Raw genomic sequence first — 21,743 nt, 5'->3', positions numbered from 1 at the left:
AAGAATTTATTTTCTCATAAAATACAAAAGTTCACCATCAGGATTGGGATTTTCTTTTCCACTCAACAACCCATTCTCAAATGGATGCCAAAACGTGCACAAAATTGAACTTTATCGCAGTTGAAATTAAGAAAAATGAAATTCTACATCAACACAAACCCAGTCAAGAAATGTACGTCAGTAAATTGATAGCAAAAACAAAACAAAACAAAAAAAAACACACTCTTCCCCTGAGTAACCAACGTGTGAATGAACGGATGCTTGCATGTTTGTGTGAGAGAGATCCATCGTCGGGCACTTCAGCTTGGCGACAGATCTACAATAGTTGAGTGGGGGGGGGGGAAAAAACAAAAAGACTAAATGCATCAAGAGACAATCAAAATCCCCTCAGTCATGCTATTGTGATTGGGGATGATTGAAGGAGGTGAATGCGAGTTCCTCGATCAGAGCGTTCAGTATACCTCTTAGGATTGGAGGGGTGCGGTCCGTCGCTATCAAATTACTCTGAGACATAGCTTCCATCATCCAGGAGAGGGCATTGCAGCAGAACTCCATCTGGGGAGGGGGGTGGGGAGAGAGAGAGAGAGAGAGAGAGAGAGGATACTGCAACACTGAGAATAGTTCCAAATGTAACTGTTGACAAGATAACAAGTGGACTCTGAATGCTTGTCGAAAGCAACTAATTGCCTATTTTGGCTGTGGTAGGTACCAGGCAGAACTGAGGAATGCTCACCTCCGTCTCCAGAAGCTGCAAACGCCGGTCGTGGTCACGGTTCTCTGCCATGCGCTTCAGCATACTGTCCACCCTCCACACACACACACACACACACACAACCTGGAGTTTCGTTCATTTCCCATAAATAACCCGCACGATATAGTCAAGGTGTCACGCTTGGCCGCCTTCTCGTGCGCATGCTCCAAATGCCCTCGGTTCGAGTTTAGGTCGTTGCATTCTAGAAGTTTACCACTAGATGGCTTCAAATATACACACACAGTATTTCTTTTTTTGGGGACTTTTGACTTTTATGAGAAAGGACGATTACTGACATCGTATCCTTTATATTTGCGACTATCCAATTGTATCAGGTATCAAGTGCGGTACTTACTTGATGGACGTACGTTTGAGCCGCTCCGTGTCACTCTCTCTTTGTCGCTTGTTCTGAGCAGAGAGGAGATCCTCTTTCTGGATGGCCTCCCACATGTTAAGTCGGCTGGCCTTCACGCCTTGCAGCTCCAAAACTGAGAGTAGAATGTCACAGTCAATTGCTGGAACGCAGCAGGGGAGAAAGAAAGAAAGAAAGAAAGGCCGCTCGCGTTTTCGAACGGCGCCTTGTGCCGTTCTCACCAAAGTGTTTTCTCTTTTCGGAGGGGATGCGTCGAATGTATCGCTTGATGAAAACGTTCAGATGTGAAATGATGATAAACGGCGGGGCCAGGCAAGGCCTGGAATGGTATTCCACAATGAGGCTGTAACGCTGAAACTTCCAATAGGTGTCGCTGTGGTCCTGAACTTTGTTGAAAGTGTAACTGCGGGCCAGCAAAGGAAAAAGAAACGAGAGCGCATGGGTCGGCCGCGTCGGAAAGCCGAACTGACGCGTTCGCGACGGATCCTTCTGAGCGTACCTGAACATGGCGATGAGGAGATTGATTAACAGGATGTTGGTCACCAGAAGGTAGACGGTCTGGAGGAGGATAACCAGCCAGTTGGCGTAAGTGTTCATGCAGGGCTCTGCTCCCGCTTGAATGAGTGTCCTGTTGTCGGTGCAGTTGATTTCTTGAAATAATTCGTCTACGTGGAATAGAAATGAAAAGGTCGAAATGTCAGCGCATTCGGCACAAGCCTTGTTGGTTTCTGGATGCCCTGTGATTGGCTGGCAACCGGTTCAGGGTGTCCCCCCCGCCTACTGCCCGAAGACAGACGAAGCCACTCACCATCCACTTCTTCCATGGGAAGTAGTCCATAAATGTGCATGTAGGGTTTGTGCAAGACACGGCGAAATATCCAATCCGGTCGGGGATCATATGAGTAGAGGAGCGCCTGGTTGGCGACTCCGTAGGCCACGAGCCACACGGCCAGGAAAAACAGGAAGAAGAAAATGTCTTTCATCTGCGCAAAGAAAGAAAGGTGGCATAAACCGAGTCGCGTCGAGATGTTTTCATTCTTCAGCGAGCGTGTCGGCTTTGCTGCCGTTTGACAGCCTTTACCATTTTGCCAACAATGATGATCTTGGGCCCAAGCTGCTTGTGGACAGCAAATATGTGGATCAGGCGCATGGTGAAGACGATATAATCCACGGCCATCAGAGCGCGCCCAAACTTGAAGGACCACGGAAACATTCTGAAAGACAAAAAAAAACGACAACTCTCGCGTCCGCTTCATCAATGTCTTGAACGATGCAAAAAACACAGAAAGAGTCGACTCGGGCTGAGCGTAAACCACTTTCAAACGGGTTGCGGGGTGAACGCGGGAGCCGGGGGTGTCCGCAAACATTTTCGTGGGAGGGCCACATCCATAAAAATGGAAAGGGGAAAGGGCGTGAAAAGTGAGGATCGTTTGGACATGGCGTACAGAATTTTCGCGGCTTGCTCGGGCGGGAATCTGGCGACAAGAAATCGTGTGCTGAGCGTCGGCTGCAATTCGTCTTCATGGAATGATTTTGATGAAACCGGAAAAAAAAAAAAAAGCACGTCTGCGTCACAAAAGTGCCCGCGCACATCAAATGTCGACGTTTTGATGAAAGAGAAACACGCGAGTCTGACTTGTGGCGTCGCGCCGGTCTAAGGATATACGGTAGATGTGGAAGAAAAGCGCCTGGCTCACCTGCAGCACAGAGCGCAAATGAAGATGACGATGGCCGTGAGGTCACACTTATTCCATTTATCCTGGATGTAAGTCTTCAGCCTCTGGAGTAGCAAGTTGTTGGGCATGAAGAAGCTCTGTCGACCAAACATCGAGAGACTTTGACGTTGCGTTCGCGATTGCGAATCTTTGCTTTTGTCGGGAATCTTTCATCCCAATTTCATCGCGACCGGTCCAAGCTTTTGGCGGAACCACTGACCTGTCGAAACTCTTCACACGCTAAGGTAAAAACCCAAAAGTAGAGCAGAAATTCCAGCTTGGACGGGCCGCCTTGAGACGGGGACTTGAAGTCCACCAACAGGACGTAAGCAAACAAGACGAGGAACAGGAAGTACATCAGCACGTTGCCCAGAAAGGAGGTGACGGGGGCAAACCAAAATTTTCTCCACTGTGACACGATGAAGGGTCTTCTCATTTTGGAGGCCGAAGAGGCTGAAAGGGACAACGGCAAAAGGAGGATGAAAACCAGACGCATGTCGTATCGTGTTGGACCGAGGCCCACGATACCGACGACGTCAATGTTGCCTCTAACGGCTGCGGTTGACTCTGCGGGTTTATAAGATGGAGGTTTTTTTTGTTTTTTTTTCAGCTACAGTCATGAGTCAGACGAGGTCAGCGTACTGTGGAGGTATTCGGCCGAAGAGGCTGAAAGGGACAACGGCAAAAGGAGGATGAAAACCAGACGCATGTCGTATCGTGTTGGACCGAGGCCCACGATACCGACGACGTCAATGTTGCCTCTAACGGCTGCGGTTGACTCTGCGGGTTTATAAGATGGAGTTTTTTTTTTGGTTTTTTTTCAGCTACAGTCATGAGTCAGACATGGTCAGCGTACTGTGGAGGTATTCAATCGTCATCGGGATACTGCACGTCCATTTGCTGGAGATTCAGCACGTGCTAAAAGTGGACGTGAAGAAAACATCTTCACACGAACGAACCACCTTGGATCGAAACATCCTTTCCGGGTGTTCGGCAGCCATTTGATGATTTATGGGGGGGGTGCAGTGAGCAGAGAAAACATGACCGGCGTCAATTTACCAAACAAGACGTGCTGAAGACCCACCTTTCACTTCTTCTGTGAGAGCCCTGACCTCCTCAGCGTGACCATCACTAGTGAGCGCACAACAAAGAATCAAGAGTTTGGAAATCGGCACTTCAAAGCTCCTTCCGGTTTGGAACGAGGCAACGAACGAACGGATGCACGCCTTTACTTGTGGATCATGTCTTCCAGGGGCAGGACGGTCGCATCATTTGCGTCTCTGTTGTCAGTCTCGACGTGGCGGACCTCGGCGCCTCCCGCGTCCTCTTCGTCCTTCCTGTGTCAAAACAGCCGGCCGTTCAAATCTCCCTCGCAAGCCATCGCGGAATGCAGAATGCCGCCGGAGCCGGACCTGAAGGCGATTAAGTCCGTGTAGATGAGGGGGGGCACGAAGAAACAGCTGACCAATTTCCAGACGTGGGTACTTCGGTCCATGCTGCCCCACCAGATCTGGGAGAGTAGCGCCTATGGCAGAGAGCGGCGGCGGCGGCTTGACGGGAGGCACGGCAAACTCACGAGACGCCACGGACGCTCGGCGCTGTTGTTGGCAGCTGTCAATCGTGACCGAGGAAACCGCTCGTCTTCCGTTGGTAAGCGGCTGAGCGAAACGGAAGAGCGGAACGAGACCGGCCGGGTAAGGACCAACCTGAACGCCGTCGTGGCTGAAGAAATGGCGAGCGTCAGCCGCAGTGGCCATCTGCAGACACGTGGTTCCGGGCCACCTCGGAGACTTTCGTATCAGGAGGTTGAACGAGCGCCTCTCGCTGCTCTGGTAACACTCTCCAAACACGTCTGAAAAGGATCCCGATGATGTGGGAGGTCACCGGCGGAATGCTCGCAAGCCACGCCGCGCTCGACGGGAAACGCGGCCGGATCTCACCGTGCGCGAGATCCTCAAACTTCTGCGCCAGTTCTTTCACGGCCACTTTGCTCTCGGTCTCACTTTCGAGCTGAGAAATTTCCCTCAGCAGCTTACAGCCGCCCAGCGCGCTCAGCACCGACTCGCCCGCCTGAAGGGGAACAGAGGTACGGTCGGTCAAAGATCACCAAAAACCGTACGCGCGGCGGCGCCATGCAAACGATGCGGTCCGAAAGCAAAAGGGGGGTCGACCGCGTCGACGCTCATGCGCAAAAGATCTATTTGTACGGAGAGTTTCATTTGGAGACTCGCCATCTCCCAGAAGTAAATGGCCATCTCGCTGCGGTTCTGCAGGACGGCCCAGATGAAGAGCGCCGCCCAGGGAGACTGGCAGTGTTTGTCCCGGTAGGCGCATTTCCCCTGCAGCAACTTGATGACTTGCTGAGAGCAAAGAAAAGGAAAAAGAAAAACAGCAAGGGCGACAGAGACGTGAGTGGACACTCGTGATTTTGGCACGTCCATCGTCTCAAATTGAAGGCTACAGCTTCGAGCGAGGAGGGAGTGCGGGTTACGGACTCTGAGGGCATTCCGAAGGCTGGATTCGGGGTCCAGGCCCAGGACTTCATAGTAGAAAGGCTGACAGACGTCTCCCAGCAGGTCCCACAGCACGCACGATACCTGCATCATCGACAACAACAAACAGCGGCGTGACGATCGCGATCTCGTGGGCGGCCGACGGGTAAGCGGTTCGTTCGCCAAATCAACCGGAGCGTTTGTCCAACGCCGATGATTCACTCGAGTACCATCGATGGGACTCCCTCCTGCGACTTCTGCACAAGACGGTTTCCGACGTCCGCGTCGTTGGCCTCACCTCAAACAGACTGAGCTCTTGCGCCGAAGCGGGCCAGGGCGCCGCCGTTCGTCCCGCTTTGTCTGCGTTCAGACTGGCCAGCGACGCGGACAGGCTCAGACGGTCACTCAGATGCTCCCGAAGCAGAGTGTAGACCACCGTGCTGTCCGAGAAGGAGCGATACAAGCTCTCCAGGCGCTCGTACGTCAGGTAGTCCACGATGTTCAGACCGTTCTCGCAGAAGAGGCGCACAAACTGGGGCTTGTCATTGATCAGGGCGTCCGTCATGGAGTCGTCCAGGTCCTCGTACTGAAAATGCAATCATCTCGTCAAGATAGGAAGCGCAACGCCGTTCCTCAAAGGATCGCGGACACCCTGAGATGCGGGTGGCGCGCCCTCGCGTGTCTGCCTCGCGGTCAAAGAGCTTGATCGGCTCGGTCGGACTTCTCTGGTTGGGTTCCGTGTTCGCCTCTCGCTCGCTTCGACATTCTGTGGTCACGCAGACTTTATAAGAACATGCGGGCTCGCTCGGTGAATTGAAGACTCTGAAAATTGCCAATTGGGGTGATGGCAGTACCGGCGGTTCTTTGCGCACTGTGATTGAGCAATCCAGAGAGATCGCCTTGAATCAGGCTCTTGGGCCTCACTCAAGATCAATTTGGTGTTTTGTTTTTTTTTTTCCATTGCATTCTCGTCTTTCTGCTCCATTGATGGGCTCCGTTCTTTTCTTTTTCTTTTACGAAGGCGATGTTAGGATGAAGATATCGCGAGTCATAGACAGCCACATGTATGACAGCAGACATGCCCAGTATGGCATGAATGGCAACACAGCAATCAAGTTTCAGGAGATTGAGAGATTGACTCTGACCGTCCACTGGATGTTTCCAGCGAAGAGTTCCGCTTTGGCGATGTCCACTCTGTTCCAGGCCACGGCCAGTTTCAACTCTTGGGTGTACTGACTGGCATCGCTGGACAGACGTTTACTAGCTTGACGCAGAAAAATATTGAAAAAAAGACAGCAATGTCACACGCCTGGAGGGAAAGGTCACGCTGCCACTGACCCGTGAAGAATTTTCTTTTTTCACAATGGAGTTTGCGTTTTCAAGTAACCCGTGTACATACCTCTTACGAGGGCTTTGAGGAGCACAGTATCAAAATCATATAGTCCTTCTTGCTGTCCGTGGAAAACAGTGATGAGCTCTCGGTTCTGATAAATACTCAGCGCCTGGACACGCAGCAGGAGTGGAAGGAAAAGAGTCAAGCGATGTTCGATGGCAGTCGTCTCGAAAGGACGCGAGGTCTCTCAAATGGGCGCACGTTCCGGAAGATGTTCTTTTGAATGGGCTCCAAACGTCAAAGTTTGGAGAGAAAGCAGGATCCTCCGTGCAGTTGAGCGCACGTCCCACCTCCGGCTCATTAAATCGACTTGGCACGGCGTTTAGCTTTTAATGTATAAAATTGTCGCCCTCGGGACAAGATAAACCACTCCCCGGTCGTCAAGGGAATGAGGCTCGTACCTGCATTAGCATGAGACAGAACCACTCCCTCCCAAAACAAAATGAGTGCAACCAAAAGGTGACAAGTGAGTCATTTTTGCTCTGCGCATTTTGACGTCACAATGTTTGGGATGCCTGGGAGCGCTTTTAAGCAGCGAAAACGCCGTCCGTGTCTTATTTCAAGAATTTTCAGGGGAATGACTACGCGCGCGACTATTCCATGCAAGCCACCGGCAGACAATGATGAATGCAGACAAACTTACACAGTCCACCAGTTTTTCCAGGTCATCTTCTCCTTGGAAGTATCTATTGACCTTGTCGCGCACCAGCTCACGGATGTCCGAAAGATACTCGGCAATCTCGCACATTGTCGACGGGCACGTCTGACTGACGGAGCTGCAGGCAAGACTCAAGAGAAGTTCGCTGATAAAGTCTGCGGCCGGACCAGTTCCGGAAAGAACGAGCCAGGGCGTCGATCTCTTCAGAGATGTATCGACTCTCTGCACAGATAACACAGAAACGCAAAATAAACGAGACCTCGGATGGTGGGCGATTCCCCAAGTGAGTACAAATCGCCAGAAAACAGCCATTCGTAGATATTACTGTTACCATGCGAGTAGCGTTCCCACCTCTAGCATGCGAGCATCCCCTGAGATGAGCATACACAGCACCGGGATTTCAATACTCCCACTACCTGTTGAGACACAATAGCAGGTTCAAGCAGGACAAATCTGGGCATCGTTTGTTGATTTTCTCCTGTTGCAGAAAGCCAAACGGGCTTTCTCTTGTCTTTAAACTTGTGCTCAAAAGACCCCAAAATGGGAATTTACTGGCCAAACTGACATCGGTTAGAAATCTGCAGTTGCCGGTTTCCATCCAAAGCCATCAGCGGCTGCAGGTGACAGTTGTGGCACTTTGTGAGTGGAGACTTTGGCATGCACGCCTTCACGAGACCCCTCACAGGCCGCGGGTAGAACAGCGGCCAGCCAACATAAGGACCGTCACCGTTTGCTCTCGAGCCAGTCCGTCCGTTTTTTAAGCGGCCCGCGACATGACAAATAAAAAAATAAAGACAGTATCGAGAGATGTCCATATATACTAAAAATGACATTTGGCGTGGGCCACAAGGTTAGTTAAAAAAAGGTGAAGTTGGGCAGGGTGGGAAGGGTGTCCAAAAATTTGGTGCCATCACGACGAGCAAATTTACAATCAGCCAATCCTCCATCAAGCGTCCCCAGTTGCTCCAGAATGCTGCCGCTCACCTCTTGAGAGGGAGCACCTCACTCCGACTCTGGCGTCCCTCTCCCAGCTCATTTTTGAAGATTCTATCATTTGTTTTTCAAATCTGGAAATGGCCACGCCCCACCTGACTTCTCTCAGCTTTATTTTGTAGCTTTCGACTCCACACGAGACTTAATATTTTGTCGGAAGGTTTATGTGCTTTCTTCTGTCTTCGTTACGAACGGCTTGCTTTATTGTTTGTTGTTGCCTGAATACTTTTGGCTCCGCGTACGGCACTTTGGACACAGCGGCGGCTGTTCAAAAGTGCTCGAGAAGTACCGTCGCGTTGAGTTGAGTCTTAGTGCCTTGGACGGAGATGGGCGACTCACCCCAAATGCCAGTGCGTTGATGTGAAATGTAGTCCTCCAGATTGGCTCGAAAGGCTGTCTCTCCTCCTCTCCTGCCGGTGCTCCCATCATCCACCAGCAGGAAAGCCTGGCAGTTGTTGTCCAGGCAGCAGGTGTCATGCGATGTGTTCTGGACATAGTAGCGAGCTGGGAAGCTTCCCTTCGAAGACACCAGAGTTGATTTTGCAATCAGGAGCGTCTACTTTTAGTCCGGTCGCACGAGCCACCCCCGACTTTGAGCTCTCTTTCAAAAGAAAACACGTTTAGGATCACGCCAAGGACGAGCGAAACCGAAGACCGACGCCGGCCGGCCGCGGGACAAAAGAAGCTGACGGTGATGAAGGCGTACCTGCGCATTTACAAGTTGCTGCCTGTTGTGTACGACGCCCCAGGGTGCGAGTCCCACCGCGATGACTTTGTTTTTCGAGAGAGCCGGAGCCGCGGCGTCATGGTCCCGCACCGCCTCCCCGACGCATCGGGCTACGCCTTCCCAGATGCCCCCCGTCAAGATCCAGGCCCCTGGACAACAAAGACAAGCCACTGGCTGAAGATTGCACGTGAAAAGCAGGCAGGCTCTTCAAAGCGGGGATGCTGAAAGCAAATAACGAGAGACGCATGGGTTCCATCCAAGTGCACTTTCATCGTAGCTTGTCGCGGGTTCATGATGGAAAAAAATAAAAACAAAAAAACAAAACAAAACAATGACAGTCACGTTGTCCTGATTCTGTTTTGGTCTACGTTTGTTTGGCTTTGTTTCATCGTTGACAGTTCAAAAAGCACGGCCACGCCAACCACACCGTGTCAGATGTTTGTGCTTTTGTCATGGTTGTTTTGTTTCTCATAGTGGTGTGTTTGGTTGCTCCTTTGAGGTTTTTTTTTTTTTGGGGGGGGGGGGGGGGGGGGGGTCAGGACTTTGTTCATGCTTTCGATTTCCTTTTTTCACAGACATTTTTCTCATCTCATTTGGTTGTTTGGGCGCTTTCTGTCTTTGTCCTCTGCGGGGTTTTTTTTTTCTTCTGAAAATGTTTTCTTTCTTTCCTTTCTCTGTCGACTGAAAGAGTGATGACAATTTGAGCAAAATTGGTCATTTTAGTAAACAAAAAAAAAATCATAATACATACATACATACACACACACACATATATATATGTGTGTGTGTGTGTGTATATACTGTATATATATCGTTTTTAAAAGATTTTTTTTTTTTGAGGGGGTTGACAAAAAGGTTCCAAACATGGCTGTACCGAGAGAGTAGACGCATGTTTGTTGCTGCTCATCGCTGTCAAATTGTGTTGCTGTGGACGCATGTCGTTGCACATTAGCTCTGAAGGTGTTTGTATCCTTTCCAAAATGTTACCCCACCGGCTCCCTCGGCAAATTCACCGCGCCTGCGCCGGTATCTGTTCCTTTGCTTGCCTCTGCCTTGTTCTACCAGTCAGCCGCCGCCACGAAATGAGCTCAACCAGCTTTGCCTGTACTCACACGCCTCCGGTTCCGTAACCCGCGGCTTCCTTTTAAAACTTTGCGCCTACTTCAGGCTCAGGCCCTCGACTGCCTGGTTGAATTGTTTTTGCGATGAAAAATTTGGGCTGGGCGCGACAACGTGTCAAGGCCTTTTCACACTGCAAACAGCGAGGGCAGCGCAAATTCGTCAGCGTGTCTGTCCGTCGCTATTGAAGGCCCGCCAGGTCGGTCTGATTTACCGGTAACAAGCCACACCCGTGCGGGTGCTGCTCGCCTGACATGCAGGCAAATCAAGAAGAAAAAAAAAACCCTTTCAAAAACAGAGGTGGGGATCTTTCGGTCCTAAGTGGGTCAGCTCGAAATACATACGCAAACTTAGTGACGAAATGACGACGCTCCGACAAAAGAATATTTCAGGACTTTTGTCTCGCATTTGACAAAAGACATCTCGATGTTCCTCAAGACTTTTGGGAAAAAAACTCCGCGGACTGATGAGTCCAAAATGGAACTTTTTGCTTCCGAAAAGCGCGGCCCGTTGTCAGATACAATTAGTTCGCTCTCAAGGGTGCCTGCATCCGATGAGACGTGAATCTACTGGAAATGTTTTTGGCGAATTGACATCATAAGCGCCGCCTCCTCTGAGTTCCGCCATCCTAATTTGTCAACCGTCCTCCGAGAGCCGTCGCTGTTCACGGTGGCTCGTGTCAATGCCAAAGGGGTAAGCAGAGCTGCGGCGTCGGGCGCCATGTCCGAAAAAGATCACCCGCTTCTTTGGTCACTTTCCACGAAACTTTTCTCACCCGTGCTCTGCGCAGCCCGAACCAGACCGTTTCTCAGGACCTCTCGTAGCCACGTCGCGATATTCTCACAGCCTTCGCCGCCCACCACTGACACCACCAAGTTGGGTGAGGGCAAAGCCCAGTAGGTTGTCATCAGGTTGTAGATGATCTCAGGTTGCGTGTCGCATGACAGCCGCAGAAACTAGACGGGACAAAGAGAACGACCACAAAATGTTGACGCTCTGTGACATCACAATGGTGAGTTGAAAACATGACTCGCTGTCTTATTGCCTTTATTTTCACGGGCTTGTCGCGTCACACTCGGACGAAGACGACTTTGGACTACTCCTACTACGACTAAATTGAAGTTGAAAGTGGCCCATCATGCATTTTTCTGAAGGAGGCTCTCCACCGCCAACCGTGCGACTGCATGAGTGAGGCGACGTGCTTTGAGCACCGGCCCGCTGGCTTGCGAACAGTGCGAATAAGAACAAAAGGTGGGCCTCCATCGTGCGAGTTTCTTCAAATGGCGACTGCTCAGCCAACCGGTGCGCTGCCTCCGTCGGCGACGGCAAGTCTGCGTTTGTCATCGCCGTGTCTGTCGAGCGACGCCACTCACGTAGCTGTGTCGACGTGCGGCGCCAGCAAACTCCAGCTCTCCAAAGGCATCGGTGGTGCACTCGGTGGTGTGCTGACTACTGTCCCACTCGGCGGCGCCGCCACCGTCGCCGGAGTCCCTTGGCTCCAAGACGTTATGCACGTTGCGCACATGACCGCACTGACATAGTACTCCATTACTGACATAAACACACACACACACACACACACACAGACATTCTGTTATTCTTTGCTTCTTAGTATCACAGATGCTGGATAAGCTTTCCTTGACCTCACTGGCAACCTTCTCAACCAACCAATTGCAATCGGGTTCATGTTTAAGCTACAAAATTAAAAAGTCTTGTCAGGTTAAGGTATGAACATCTGTCTTGAAAGGATGTTTTACAGATTCATGGATATGTGTGTGTGTGTGTGAATGTGGGAGTGGGCTGAGGGTGTTTGTGTGTGTGTGTGTGTGTGTGTGTGTGAATGTGGGGGTGGGCTGAGGGTGTTTGTCTCAGGCAGATCATCACAATTTCATGACAATTATTTTGCGTTTATATCAAGAGATATTGACCTGGAAGCATCTTCAACAAAGGTGGTGCACACTCGCTTCTTGACGATCTTCGGGATCCAAGTCTGAGCAGAAGAATGATCTTCATCAATTGATCAAAGAAGAGAAGTGGAAAGCGCAGTTCAGCCTCTGTGCGGCTCGGTGCCAGGCGGCGCACCGGCGGTTGGGGACCGCCGCGTGAGAGTCCGTGACAATAAATCTTGTTTTTAATCACGCTAGCGTTGAACAGCCCAATTCAATATCTCAAGTAATTCATGGCCAAAGGCCAATCGATTGGTCTCTATTGGATTTCTACCGGTGCGCTAAGAAAACGGAGTGCCTTTCAAGTTGAGGCATGAGTGCAAATGCCTCTCAACAATATCGCCTGCGTGCGTGTGTGTTTAATCAAGAAGTTGCAAAGCAGAAGTAAGTCATTGGGACTCTCAATGAATGAGGACTGGTTCGACCGGTTCGCTCCTTTTGCTTTTCCAAACTGTTTATGTGTCTTCTCTGTAGCAGGCTGGAATCACCACCTGCCCGAGGTGTAAGTGGTCATCGCTTCTCGCACACAAAACGTGCCATGATTTGTAGTTTTGGAAGGCGCCGTCTGGAATATTCACATCGCATTCATTTAGATCTTATATTTGATCCTTAAAGTGATCAAATGAATGTCACGTTTTTATGGGGGAGTGACGAGATGTCCCAACAGTTTTGTGTTCGCTCGTGGAAGAGCGCCTGCTCTAGTCGTCTCCCTTGAAAGCTGTTCGAATCGGGGAAGTTTGATCTTCGTTTCCCTTGCGTTCAAGCAATGTGCGGCAACGCTCAATGTTTCCATGGCAAAAGTCTTCATCTGAAAAGGTGATCACTTTCGAATGCTGCGGGGGAAAAGAAAGCGGCGGCACGCTCGAACCGAGCGGCATCATTAATCTGAAAAGGTGATCACTTTCGAATGCTGCGGGGGGGAAAGAAAGCGGCGGCACGCTCCAACCGAGCGGCATCATTTGTCGAGGTGGTCGGGTGGCGTACCTGAACTTTCTCTCTCTTAATTTCCGACTTTCCGCGACCGCCGCCGTTGTCCGCCTTGTCGCTCTTCTTCATCCTGCCTCCTCGCGCTCTCTTCTCTGCCAGTCTCCGTCTCGGTCCGCGGCACACCGCCAAGGGACTCTGGAAGCCTCGCCCCGGCCGTGACGTCACGTATTCCCGAGCGACTTGACCGACAATACGCGCCTCCTTCCTCCTCGATTCGATGCCCGGGCAGTGTCATCGCGTCAGGGGGGCAGGGGACTCACCTTGCCTTTTGACCGAGCGGGGAGGGGTCGTCTGTCCTCATCGCGCCAGCTTTGCCAACTCCTCAGTCAGGAAAGTCGCAACAAGTCGCTAAAGGACGCCACCGTCCCCGATTTGCATCGTGGACCGCTCGCTTGCTGAAATGGACGCCGGAGAAGACTCACGTCGCGCCAGAGGACCGGCCAGCCGAACGGAAGCACCCGCCGCATGTCGAGAGCAAGAAGAACGAGACGCACTTTCACACATCGGAGTCTCCGAGAACGCCCGAAAAGTCGCTAGATTTGTTTCTTTTTTGGAAAACGGGTGGCTCGAAGGGTCTGAAAAGTCACAAGGTGGCCACACCGCGTTGTGCCTGCACAGCAACTAAAGGAAGCGTCGGAGTTTGGGCGGTTTGTTTTGTGCATGCGAGAGTGCCAGTTCCCTCGCATGCGTTCATAAACCTACACAATCACGGGTGGAGTGGGGCCACTCCCTCGTTGCCATATGTAAGCCAGTCTTACTCATTAGCGCTCCCTTTCGACGTAGCCACGCCCACCACACGCCTATTCCGTTTCGTCCGGTCGGTCCGCCACGCGGTGGAGCAGATGAAACTCGACTCCGGTGTAACATTGTAACGTCACTTACAGGTACAGTACAGCGTTCTCTCACTTTTCGAGGGCGCTGCGTTCCAGGCAAACCCCCAAGCCGAGGACGGATCCTAGGAACCACTGGAACGCTCTGCCTGGTTTGGTTTTGCGTGGTCGCTTTTTTTTCATGACGTTTGGATTGTACTGGGCTGGAAACACAAATCCCTGCAGATTTCAATGAATAAATAAAAATATTGGCAGGTTAACTGGGAAGAGGCGAGTGCCACGATTGAGTAGAAAAGGAGCTTCCCTGAACTGCTGCGCCATTCACAAGCAAAGATGGGGCAAGGTTCACCTCCTTGTGACCAACTGCCCAAAAAAAAATCGTTTTTTAATGTTCAACACAAGCTCCCAATGGCAGAGGAATTATACTTAATGTCTGATCGACATTTCAAAATGTATGCATTGCCCACCCCAAGTAATATTTTGATGCCACAAAATCAGTGGCATCCCTGCCAAAAAAGGCTCCCTCCCTAGTCAAACAGATCATTAATTTCCACCCCCTGAAATTCCATTATTGAATATAATCCGATCAGAATTAGGTTATTGGGCCATTTTTATAGAAGGGTGACAATATTGGACAGCATAAAAAATAAAATAAAATCAGCAATTTCACTTTCCTCAGACCTTTACTTGCAACCATAAATGACCAAGGACTGCTTGTTTATAAATAGTAAAAATTGTTTACAATTGTTATTTGAACAATAAAGCAATCAAAATGAGTGGAGCAGGTGCAAAACAAACCAAAAAAAAAGTTTAATTTACAGTTTTAATTTCACTATTAAAAAAAAAGCAGCCGACAAAAAAAAAAACAAAAGGAAAAAAAAAGTCAGTGTGGTGAGTCATGTCTGTCACGTGCCCACACGATTACTTCAGTTTCGACCGACTCAAATTGCCTCAGACAATACATGAAGGCATACTTGAACACAGGTGCTCCAAGAAGACACCTATGGAGCTGTGCAACCAGCTGGAACCAGGCAGTCTCTGTTCCTCTCTCAGGCCCAGCAGTGATGAGCACTGGCGGTACACTAAACACTAAAAACTTGAACTTTGGATGGTGACATCTGGCTCTCAAAATGTCATACGATTTGAGCTGCTAAAAGAAAACTCGGTGGGGAGGACTTCACGTGACCTGGTGTCATCGTAACGGGACTAAGGAGCACAAGTTTTTGACACATAAAATACAAGTTGCAAGTGTTGACCTTCTCAGTCAAGAAGAACACCCCCGCCAGTGCCCCCCTAAAATGGAGCTGGTAGTAATAAGCTCGGGATTCAATTTTCAAATCTTAATACTGTTTTAGTTTGAGTCCCAAATGAACTCCCACTGGGTTTAAAAGAAGCCATATTTTTAAGGGAGGGGGGGGACCAAGAATCTACATGTTTTCAGCTTCAACACAGTCCAAAGAAACAAGGAGAGCAGTAGCCCAAGCGACTGTCCAAGTTGTTCCGTCGAGAGAGCGTGCGTTTTGGGGGTCTTGCATGTGCAAAAAACAAGAAGGAAACTCGGTGATGATGGAGACAAAACATGCATATGGTTGACTACTGCACCACGAGTCTCACTGCCAACTCACTCCCCCCAAAACTTGGAAAAACATTTATACATGGCAAATATTTGAACAAGAAAATCATACAACCCCCCCTGCCAAAAAAAAAAAAAAAAAAGTTGCTGCAGGGGGACTATTTTAACGGTTTCCATACTCGTGGTCAAACCATTACATGTCAGCCTCTAAAGACAAGCTATACGGGGGTGTGGGGTCGGTAATAAGAGGCCGCTAGCGCATCCTGTACTCCGACGTCTTGGACACTTCGCACAGCTGGCCCTTGAAGGCGAGATCCACAGTGAAGTCCAGGTCTCTCTGCGGACAAAGACGCATTCAGTATGAGTCCCAAGAATGAGCCGTTTCAGCGGCATTTGCCCGTCAAACATGTTGGGGCACGTTTTGGGGACATACAATCACCACAAGTGGAGGAATGAGCAGTGCTGTGGAGCAGACTGCGTTACTTTGGCCTTTACTCAAGATTATAAGGAATCCCTTTCAAATGACATCATAAGCCATTGTCATGAATAATGTTCACTGATCAATGAGACAATCTGTTATATATTTTATATTAAGGTCAGGAAGAATGCCATCCATAGTTCACAAGGCAATGGTTCTGAATTGACCCAAAAGTTGCCCTGCGGCAATATATATATATATATATTTTTTTGCCGAAGGTTCATTCCAAAGAGAGGGAGCGTCAACGAAAAAGGCTACGTCGCCTCTCAGCCTCCGCTTAGTTCTCACTACCTCGACTCGTGTCCGGTCCACAGACCTGAGGCACCGGGCAGGGAGCTCAGAGAGGGACGGTGGGGACAGACCATTTCAAGATTGGAAAACAAATCATTGGATCTTCAAAAAACTCTTCAGATAGGGCCCAGAGAAGGGATGCCAGACTAGGAGTCAGGTGCTCCCTCAAGAGTCAAACAGCAGGATTCTGGAGCAACTGGAGACGCTCGATGGAGGAGTGGCTGACTCCAAAGTCAAGTACGTGACAGTCATCCAGCAGAGGTGTGACAAAGGCGTGAAGGACTGTTCCAAAGCACTCACCAGAGAAAGGAGAGGCTTGACTTTAGCCAGCCGCCTAAGATGGAAGAAGCTGCATTGGATAACAGCACCAATATGCCGGTCCGGTTTACGACCCAAGTTGGCGACTCCTAAGATAAGGAGCCAGGGGACCCCAAGTCCGCAGGCTGGTACGTTTCTTTTCATTAAAGTTCAAGAAATTCCGCTCATTTGCAGGTCTTCACTTCCTCTCGACAGTCTAAATGAGAACCTTCCAAAACTAAGCCTGCGAGTGACACAAGCCACTCATCTTCATTCGACTTTGTATTAAAACAAGCAGTTGAAACACTTACATTGTTTTTGACATTTGGCTTCATGCTGATGGTGCCCAAGATCTCTTCTCCGATCTTGACGGTCAGGTAATCATCCAGATAGAAGACAGTTTGCTTCCAGTGGGTGTAGGGGGACTCTGGGCCTGCGCGGGGACAACACAGCCACTGTGTTAAATGGCATGCCATTTGCAATTTCAAGCAAAGCGCACCGACGACCTTTCCGGACAACTCTTCCGATTTGTAAAAGCTCAATTTTGCCAAATAGGACCACTGGGAGTTGGCGATATGGGCTTCAACTTTTATCAGTTTGAGGCAATCATTTCAAATTAAGTACTCAATTTACAGTTTCGTCTGTGCTGCTGCCCACAAGACGAAGTGCAGCACAAGTCTAGCCCACAGTAACACAGCAGCAAAGCCAGAATTAGTCAAATACTGATGGAAAACACTCGGGCCATAAATACAAATACATGAAAACGGAATCAATACAGCAGTAACTGAGCGTGTCTTGTGCCACGTGACAACGTCTTGTTTCACACCATTGCATCTAGCGCCATTTATCATTTCAAAAAGACATGTTTCGATACCACCGTTAGTCAAGAAGTCGGCCGTGTCCAATCTTCTACCTGTTGTGATGCGGTTCATCTGTAGCCTGAGCGCTCCCCCGTGTGGCCGTTTGGTGTATTGTTTACTGATGTGGAAGACCACATCGAATCCGATTTTATTTCTTGTCCACGAGTACATGTGATGGCAAGATCATAACGCGAGTTTTTGTTTTGCGTAATTATGTTTTCTTGGAAATTTCAGACTGTTGAACATACGATGCCACTTGCCATTAGCATAATGGTGTGTGGTGCGCCTGCGCCACGTTTGATCTTTTCCAGTTTTACGAGGGCAATGGTCAGGCCATTGTTCAAATAAACCACGGTAAGAATCCGTTGTCAAGACGTGAAGGCACGCTCAGTTACCGCCCTACTTTGCTTCTCAACGGGTTTCTTGTTCACGGCCTCCAGCTGTTGTTCCATGCGCAATTGCGATGATTATGACTTTACCGCTGTTCCGGAGTGTTAACGTCACCCTCATCGGAAGAGAATTCCACAGTGAACGGAGGACCCCGTGTCATATTTTGTACAATACCAACACTCCACGATAAGAAGCAGGGCAAGCAGACTGACTGGTGGAAAAGCCGGTCCTCTTGTGACAGCGGGTGAACTCGATGTTGAAGTAGGTAACAAGCGCGTGAATGTAGTCGTTGCGCTTGACTTGCAGGCAGAACGGGGAGGTGAAGGTCAAGTCGTCCGGCTTCACCGTGTAGATGTCCACCTCCTGCAGGCATCAAGGCACCAAGGGCAAGAGTCCAAAAAGCCAAAAGACGCACACAAAATGCTTTTGACTGTGGAGAAAATGTGACTTGTTCTCCCACCTTGATGAGGCAGGCGCTGCTGACCAGCTGCTTGGGGTCCACGACATCGACCAGGGGTTCCTTGATGGCCACCTCCTTGATGCACGACATATCAAATCCGTATACATTCTCCCACCCTGAAATACACACACGGGGGACACAAGCTCACTCCCGCAGTGGGACTGTTCAGGTTTCACTTTCAAATTGGTAGGAAAGGGGTAAAAGAGTGGAACATTGATAAAAATACATGTAAAAAATACAATTTTTAAACCTTGTGAATTTTTGATGGTCCCTTTTTTTGACAGTAATTCATCATTGCCACTCACAGTGAATTTTGTAGTCCTTGTACTGCCTGTCTTCAATGGCAGTCACGTAAAGCGTTGCCCTGTCTGGGAAAATGAGTCCATCTTGCTTCTGTTAGGGCACAAGAAGAGATTGGGGGGAAGGGTCAAAATTATCTGCATGACGACTGCATTTCTAGTTTTTAAAATAGTGCCCAAACCACAGCCTGAGGGCCATTTGCGGTCCATCGTCCATTTTTCACATACCAGCCATTTGTCCCGTGCATAGATGACTGTATTGAGCATGGACTCGTAGAAAAGGCAGTAGCCCATCCACTCAGATATGATGATATCTACTCCATCCACAGGGAGATCCACCTCTTCCACCTTCCCTTTGATAATAGTTACCACTGTTGACCAAAAAAAAACAAACTTAGTTTCATCCTTGCAAATACATTCAGTCCCCTCTCCAAATCATTGCGGCATCTCCCCCAGTTATGAGTTCACTCACCATCATCCATCTTGTTGGCCTTCACTATTTTCACAGCATAATCTGAGATACTGCTACATTCAATCTATACAGAAATACACAATGGCAATATTTCATTTAAAGTTCACATCTGATTCAAGCAATCACTTTGTCGGGCATACAAACACAAACCTACCCCAATAACTTTCTTGGCTCCAGCCTTGGCAGCAAACATGCAGAGGATGCCTGTGCCACTACCGACATCCAGCACCACTTTGTCCTTAAACAGATGCTTGTTGTGGAACATAGAGTTGCGGTAGGTCAGAGTCCGCACTTCATCCTTTAGCATCTCCTACAACATTTGCCGACAAAAGTCAAGATTCAAATTGTGCGACAAAAAGGACAGGACTGTGTGTGTTGGGAGAACAAAAAAAGGAAAAGTTTTCAAATTACCTCATGGATGCCAAAGTGAGCATATGAGTCAAAGTAATAATCCTTTGATGTCATATCTTCAGCAGCAGGCTTTGCCATGTTTTCCCCCTGAGAAATCTCAACAATAACACACACAATTACATTAAGTCCACAATGTAAACTCCTAAACAAATCCCAATTTATCCTTTATGGTGGCCGTGATTCACCAGAGGCAGGTATCCATCCATCCGCAAGTTCGTATCGAAGAATTTCTTGGCATTATGATAACGGTTGTTTTCCGTCTTAGTGATGAATCCGAGAGCCAGCAGCGGCGCTAGGCATTGCCATACATTAGTTTGTCTAAATGCGGTTGCACTAAAATTAAGTGATCACAGTTTCAGATTCTCTGCAGCATTATGTAGCTTTGCAACACATCATTAGCCTCTTTGATGATTGACATTGATAGAGGACAGCCACCTGTTGGCCCTTGTTAAGTGGGAACTTGCATTCAAACTGCTGCGGACATAAAATACAATACGTTTATAACGTCAGCAGGCAGGCAGATGTTTTTTGGTTTTTTTTTTGATGTTGTTAAATACCACACCGTAGGCTTATATCGTTTGAAAAGATGAACGTTTGCTCTCCTTCAAAACAGCGTTTTCGTGGCAAAAACGTTGCAATCTCCTAGATATGCATCACCTCCACTCCACTGTGCAATGTGTAGCTTGACTCGCTGCACAAAGGATGCGAGCACATGGTTGGAGTACTGCGATGTGATCTTGGCCTTGTTCGCGCAGGCGCTCAATGGAAAGTTCAGAAAAGCGAACGGCTTAAAAAGTCGCATCAAACGATTGCCAGCCATTGACGCGATCGCTCCCCTTTACTGTGTGTGTATTACACGTAGTGTACGCACAGCTTCGCCAGCGCGCTGTACGGCTTGGACACCCCGCCGTTCCCTAGTGCTTGCTACTAATTAGCCGGTCATCGGTGAACGGGGGTGAAAAAGGGCGGCAAACCATACGAGGGTGTCCGAAGCGACACCGAAAGCAAGCGAGCCATCTTCAAAGCTTTTTAAAAGACAACCCCAAACCGTAGCACACCCAATAAGAGAATGAATCAGCATCCGTGGCTGATAGCTAACTAGCCGAGGAGCTAACATGTTGGTCCCCACGCGGTCTAAAAGACAATTCAAGACAACTAAGCGAATAGCGGTTTTGCCCGGAGGATCTGGCGCTTCACATTTTAAGGACAACGCGAGACCGTTTACAGGCAGTAAACGCAACCAGAACAGGTTCTTAAGGTTTTGGGATCCAAGTTAAAATGGACGATTCACCTGATGCGTATGTGATAAAGACCTTCACGTTAGGAAGTTTAACAATCAGTTTATCTGCTCACACCAAAAGCCGATAGGAGACTACGATTGTATAAAAACAATAAAAACGAGAACTTGAAAACGTTATTAGTTATGAAATCGTACCTCCATCCTCTCCGCTGGCGCCGCCATTTCGATCTTGTGCCTGACTGCGCGAAACCGAATAGAGAGCGCAGTCTTACCTTGCGCAACCAAAGAAAGCGGCTACACTCTTCTTCGTTTACCTTGCGTCTTGAGTGGGACTTCAACCCGTTGTTTTGGTACGCTAGCACCATCGTCTGTTCGGAGATGCACATTACATAATGTCTGTGAATTGTTTGATCGTGCGGTTGGCAAATTGACGCTCACTTTTTATTTTCTAATGTGACAGATGGACAAGGTCATTGGTCGATGAGGTTAAAAAACGACCATACTTAAAATGTTCATTATGTATGGGTGAGTGCAAACATATAATAAAATAATTGTGATTTGTCGTAACTTTGATTAAAATTAAAGAGACATTCATTTAGTTCCATCATTTTCTGTTGTAAAATTATTTTATTATACTCCAGCTTCCTTCCACATTCGAAAAACATGCATTTTGGGTCATATTAAACGGTGATATTTTTCCTTAAATTTTTTTTGACCGCATTATAAACATAGAGCAGCGTTTTAAGTTTACTGAAACATCTAAATAGCCGTCGGTGACAGAGTCAATGGTTGAGTCCCTCCATCCAAGTCGACCCTGAATTGGTCGCCAGCCAATCGTAGGGCACGTATAGACAACAATCACTCGCGCTCAGATTCACACTTAAAGACAATTTAGAGTCCGTCAGCTGTGGAATGTGGGAGAAAGAACCAGACAAACTGTCGTAAACAAAACCAGATGCAGGAGCGCATCCAAACTCCACACAAGAAG

General features: G+C 48.9%; 2 protein-coding genes across 4 annotated transcripts; both read right to left on the bottom strand.

Annotated features, from left to right (window-relative positions):
* Nucleotides 1-66: 66 nt before the first annotated feature.
* trpm4a (transient receptor potential cation channel, subfamily M, member 4a) lies at nt 67-13,338 on the bottom strand. 2 transcript variants are annotated; one of them, XM_019884819.1, is made up of 28 exons: nt 13,152-13,338; nt 12,150-12,211; nt 11,595-11,772; nt 10,997-11,177; nt 9,082-9,251; nt 8,715-8,892; nt 7,734-7,798; nt 7,368-7,604; nt 6,731-6,833; nt 6,477-6,595; nt 5,630-5,917; nt 5,335-5,436; nt 5,071-5,199; nt 4,780-4,909; nt 4,546-4,691; nt 4,252-4,364; nt 4,072-4,176; nt 3,924-3,970; nt 3,060-3,292; nt 2,822-2,937; nt 2,206-2,338; nt 1,933-2,107; nt 1,624-1,789; nt 1,346-1,527; nt 1,107-1,239; nt 734-806; nt 462-555; nt 67-316 (listed from the first exon to the last, which is right to left on the bottom strand). In XM_019884819.1, exons 1-28 carry the CDS (start codon nt 13,221-13,223, stop codon nt 300-302), a joined length of 3,747 nt encoding a protein of 1,248 aa, XP_019740378.1. In that variant the 5' UTR covers nt 13,224-13,338; the 3' UTR covers nt 67-299. The 2 variants fall into 2 exon arrangements, with proteins under 2 accessions (XP_019740378.1, XP_019740379.1); XM_019884820.1 differs by having other exon boundaries at nt 3,060-3,283; nt 13,152-13,337.
* A 2,357-nt stretch (nt 13,339-15,695) lies between these two features.
* On the bottom strand, nt 15,696-21,068 carry prmt1 (protein arginine methyltransferase 1). 2 transcript variants are annotated; one of them, XM_019884847.1, is made up of 10 exons: nt 20,951-21,068; nt 19,516-19,611; nt 19,259-19,414; nt 19,105-19,168; nt 18,861-19,003; nt 18,639-18,726; nt 18,334-18,449; nt 18,086-18,236; nt 16,935-17,056; nt 15,696-15,894 (listed from the first exon to the last, which is right to left on the bottom strand). In XM_019884847.1, exons 1-10 carry the CDS (start codon nt 20,975-20,977, stop codon nt 15,811-15,813), a joined length of 1,047 nt encoding a protein of 348 aa, XP_019740406.1. In that variant the 5' UTR covers nt 20,978-21,068; the 3' UTR covers nt 15,696-15,810. The 2 variants fall into 2 exon arrangements, with proteins under 2 accessions (XP_019740406.1, XP_019740407.1); XM_019884848.1 differs by having other exon boundaries at nt 19,516-19,602; nt 20,951-21,056.
* Nucleotides 21,069-21,743: the final 675 nt, after the last annotated feature.

Source organism: Hippocampus comes, unplaced genomic scaffold (genome assembly GCF_001891065.2).
Source record: "Hippocampus comes isolate QL1 unplaced genomic scaffold, H_comes_QL1_v1.1 scaffold46, whole genome shotgun sequence".
Taxonomy (NCBI): domain Eukaryota; kingdom Metazoa; phylum Chordata; class Actinopteri; order Syngnathiformes; family Syngnathidae; genus Hippocampus; species Hippocampus comes.
Note: the sequence above shows the minus strand (reverse complement) of the source record. Positions and strands in the feature narration are given on the sequence as shown.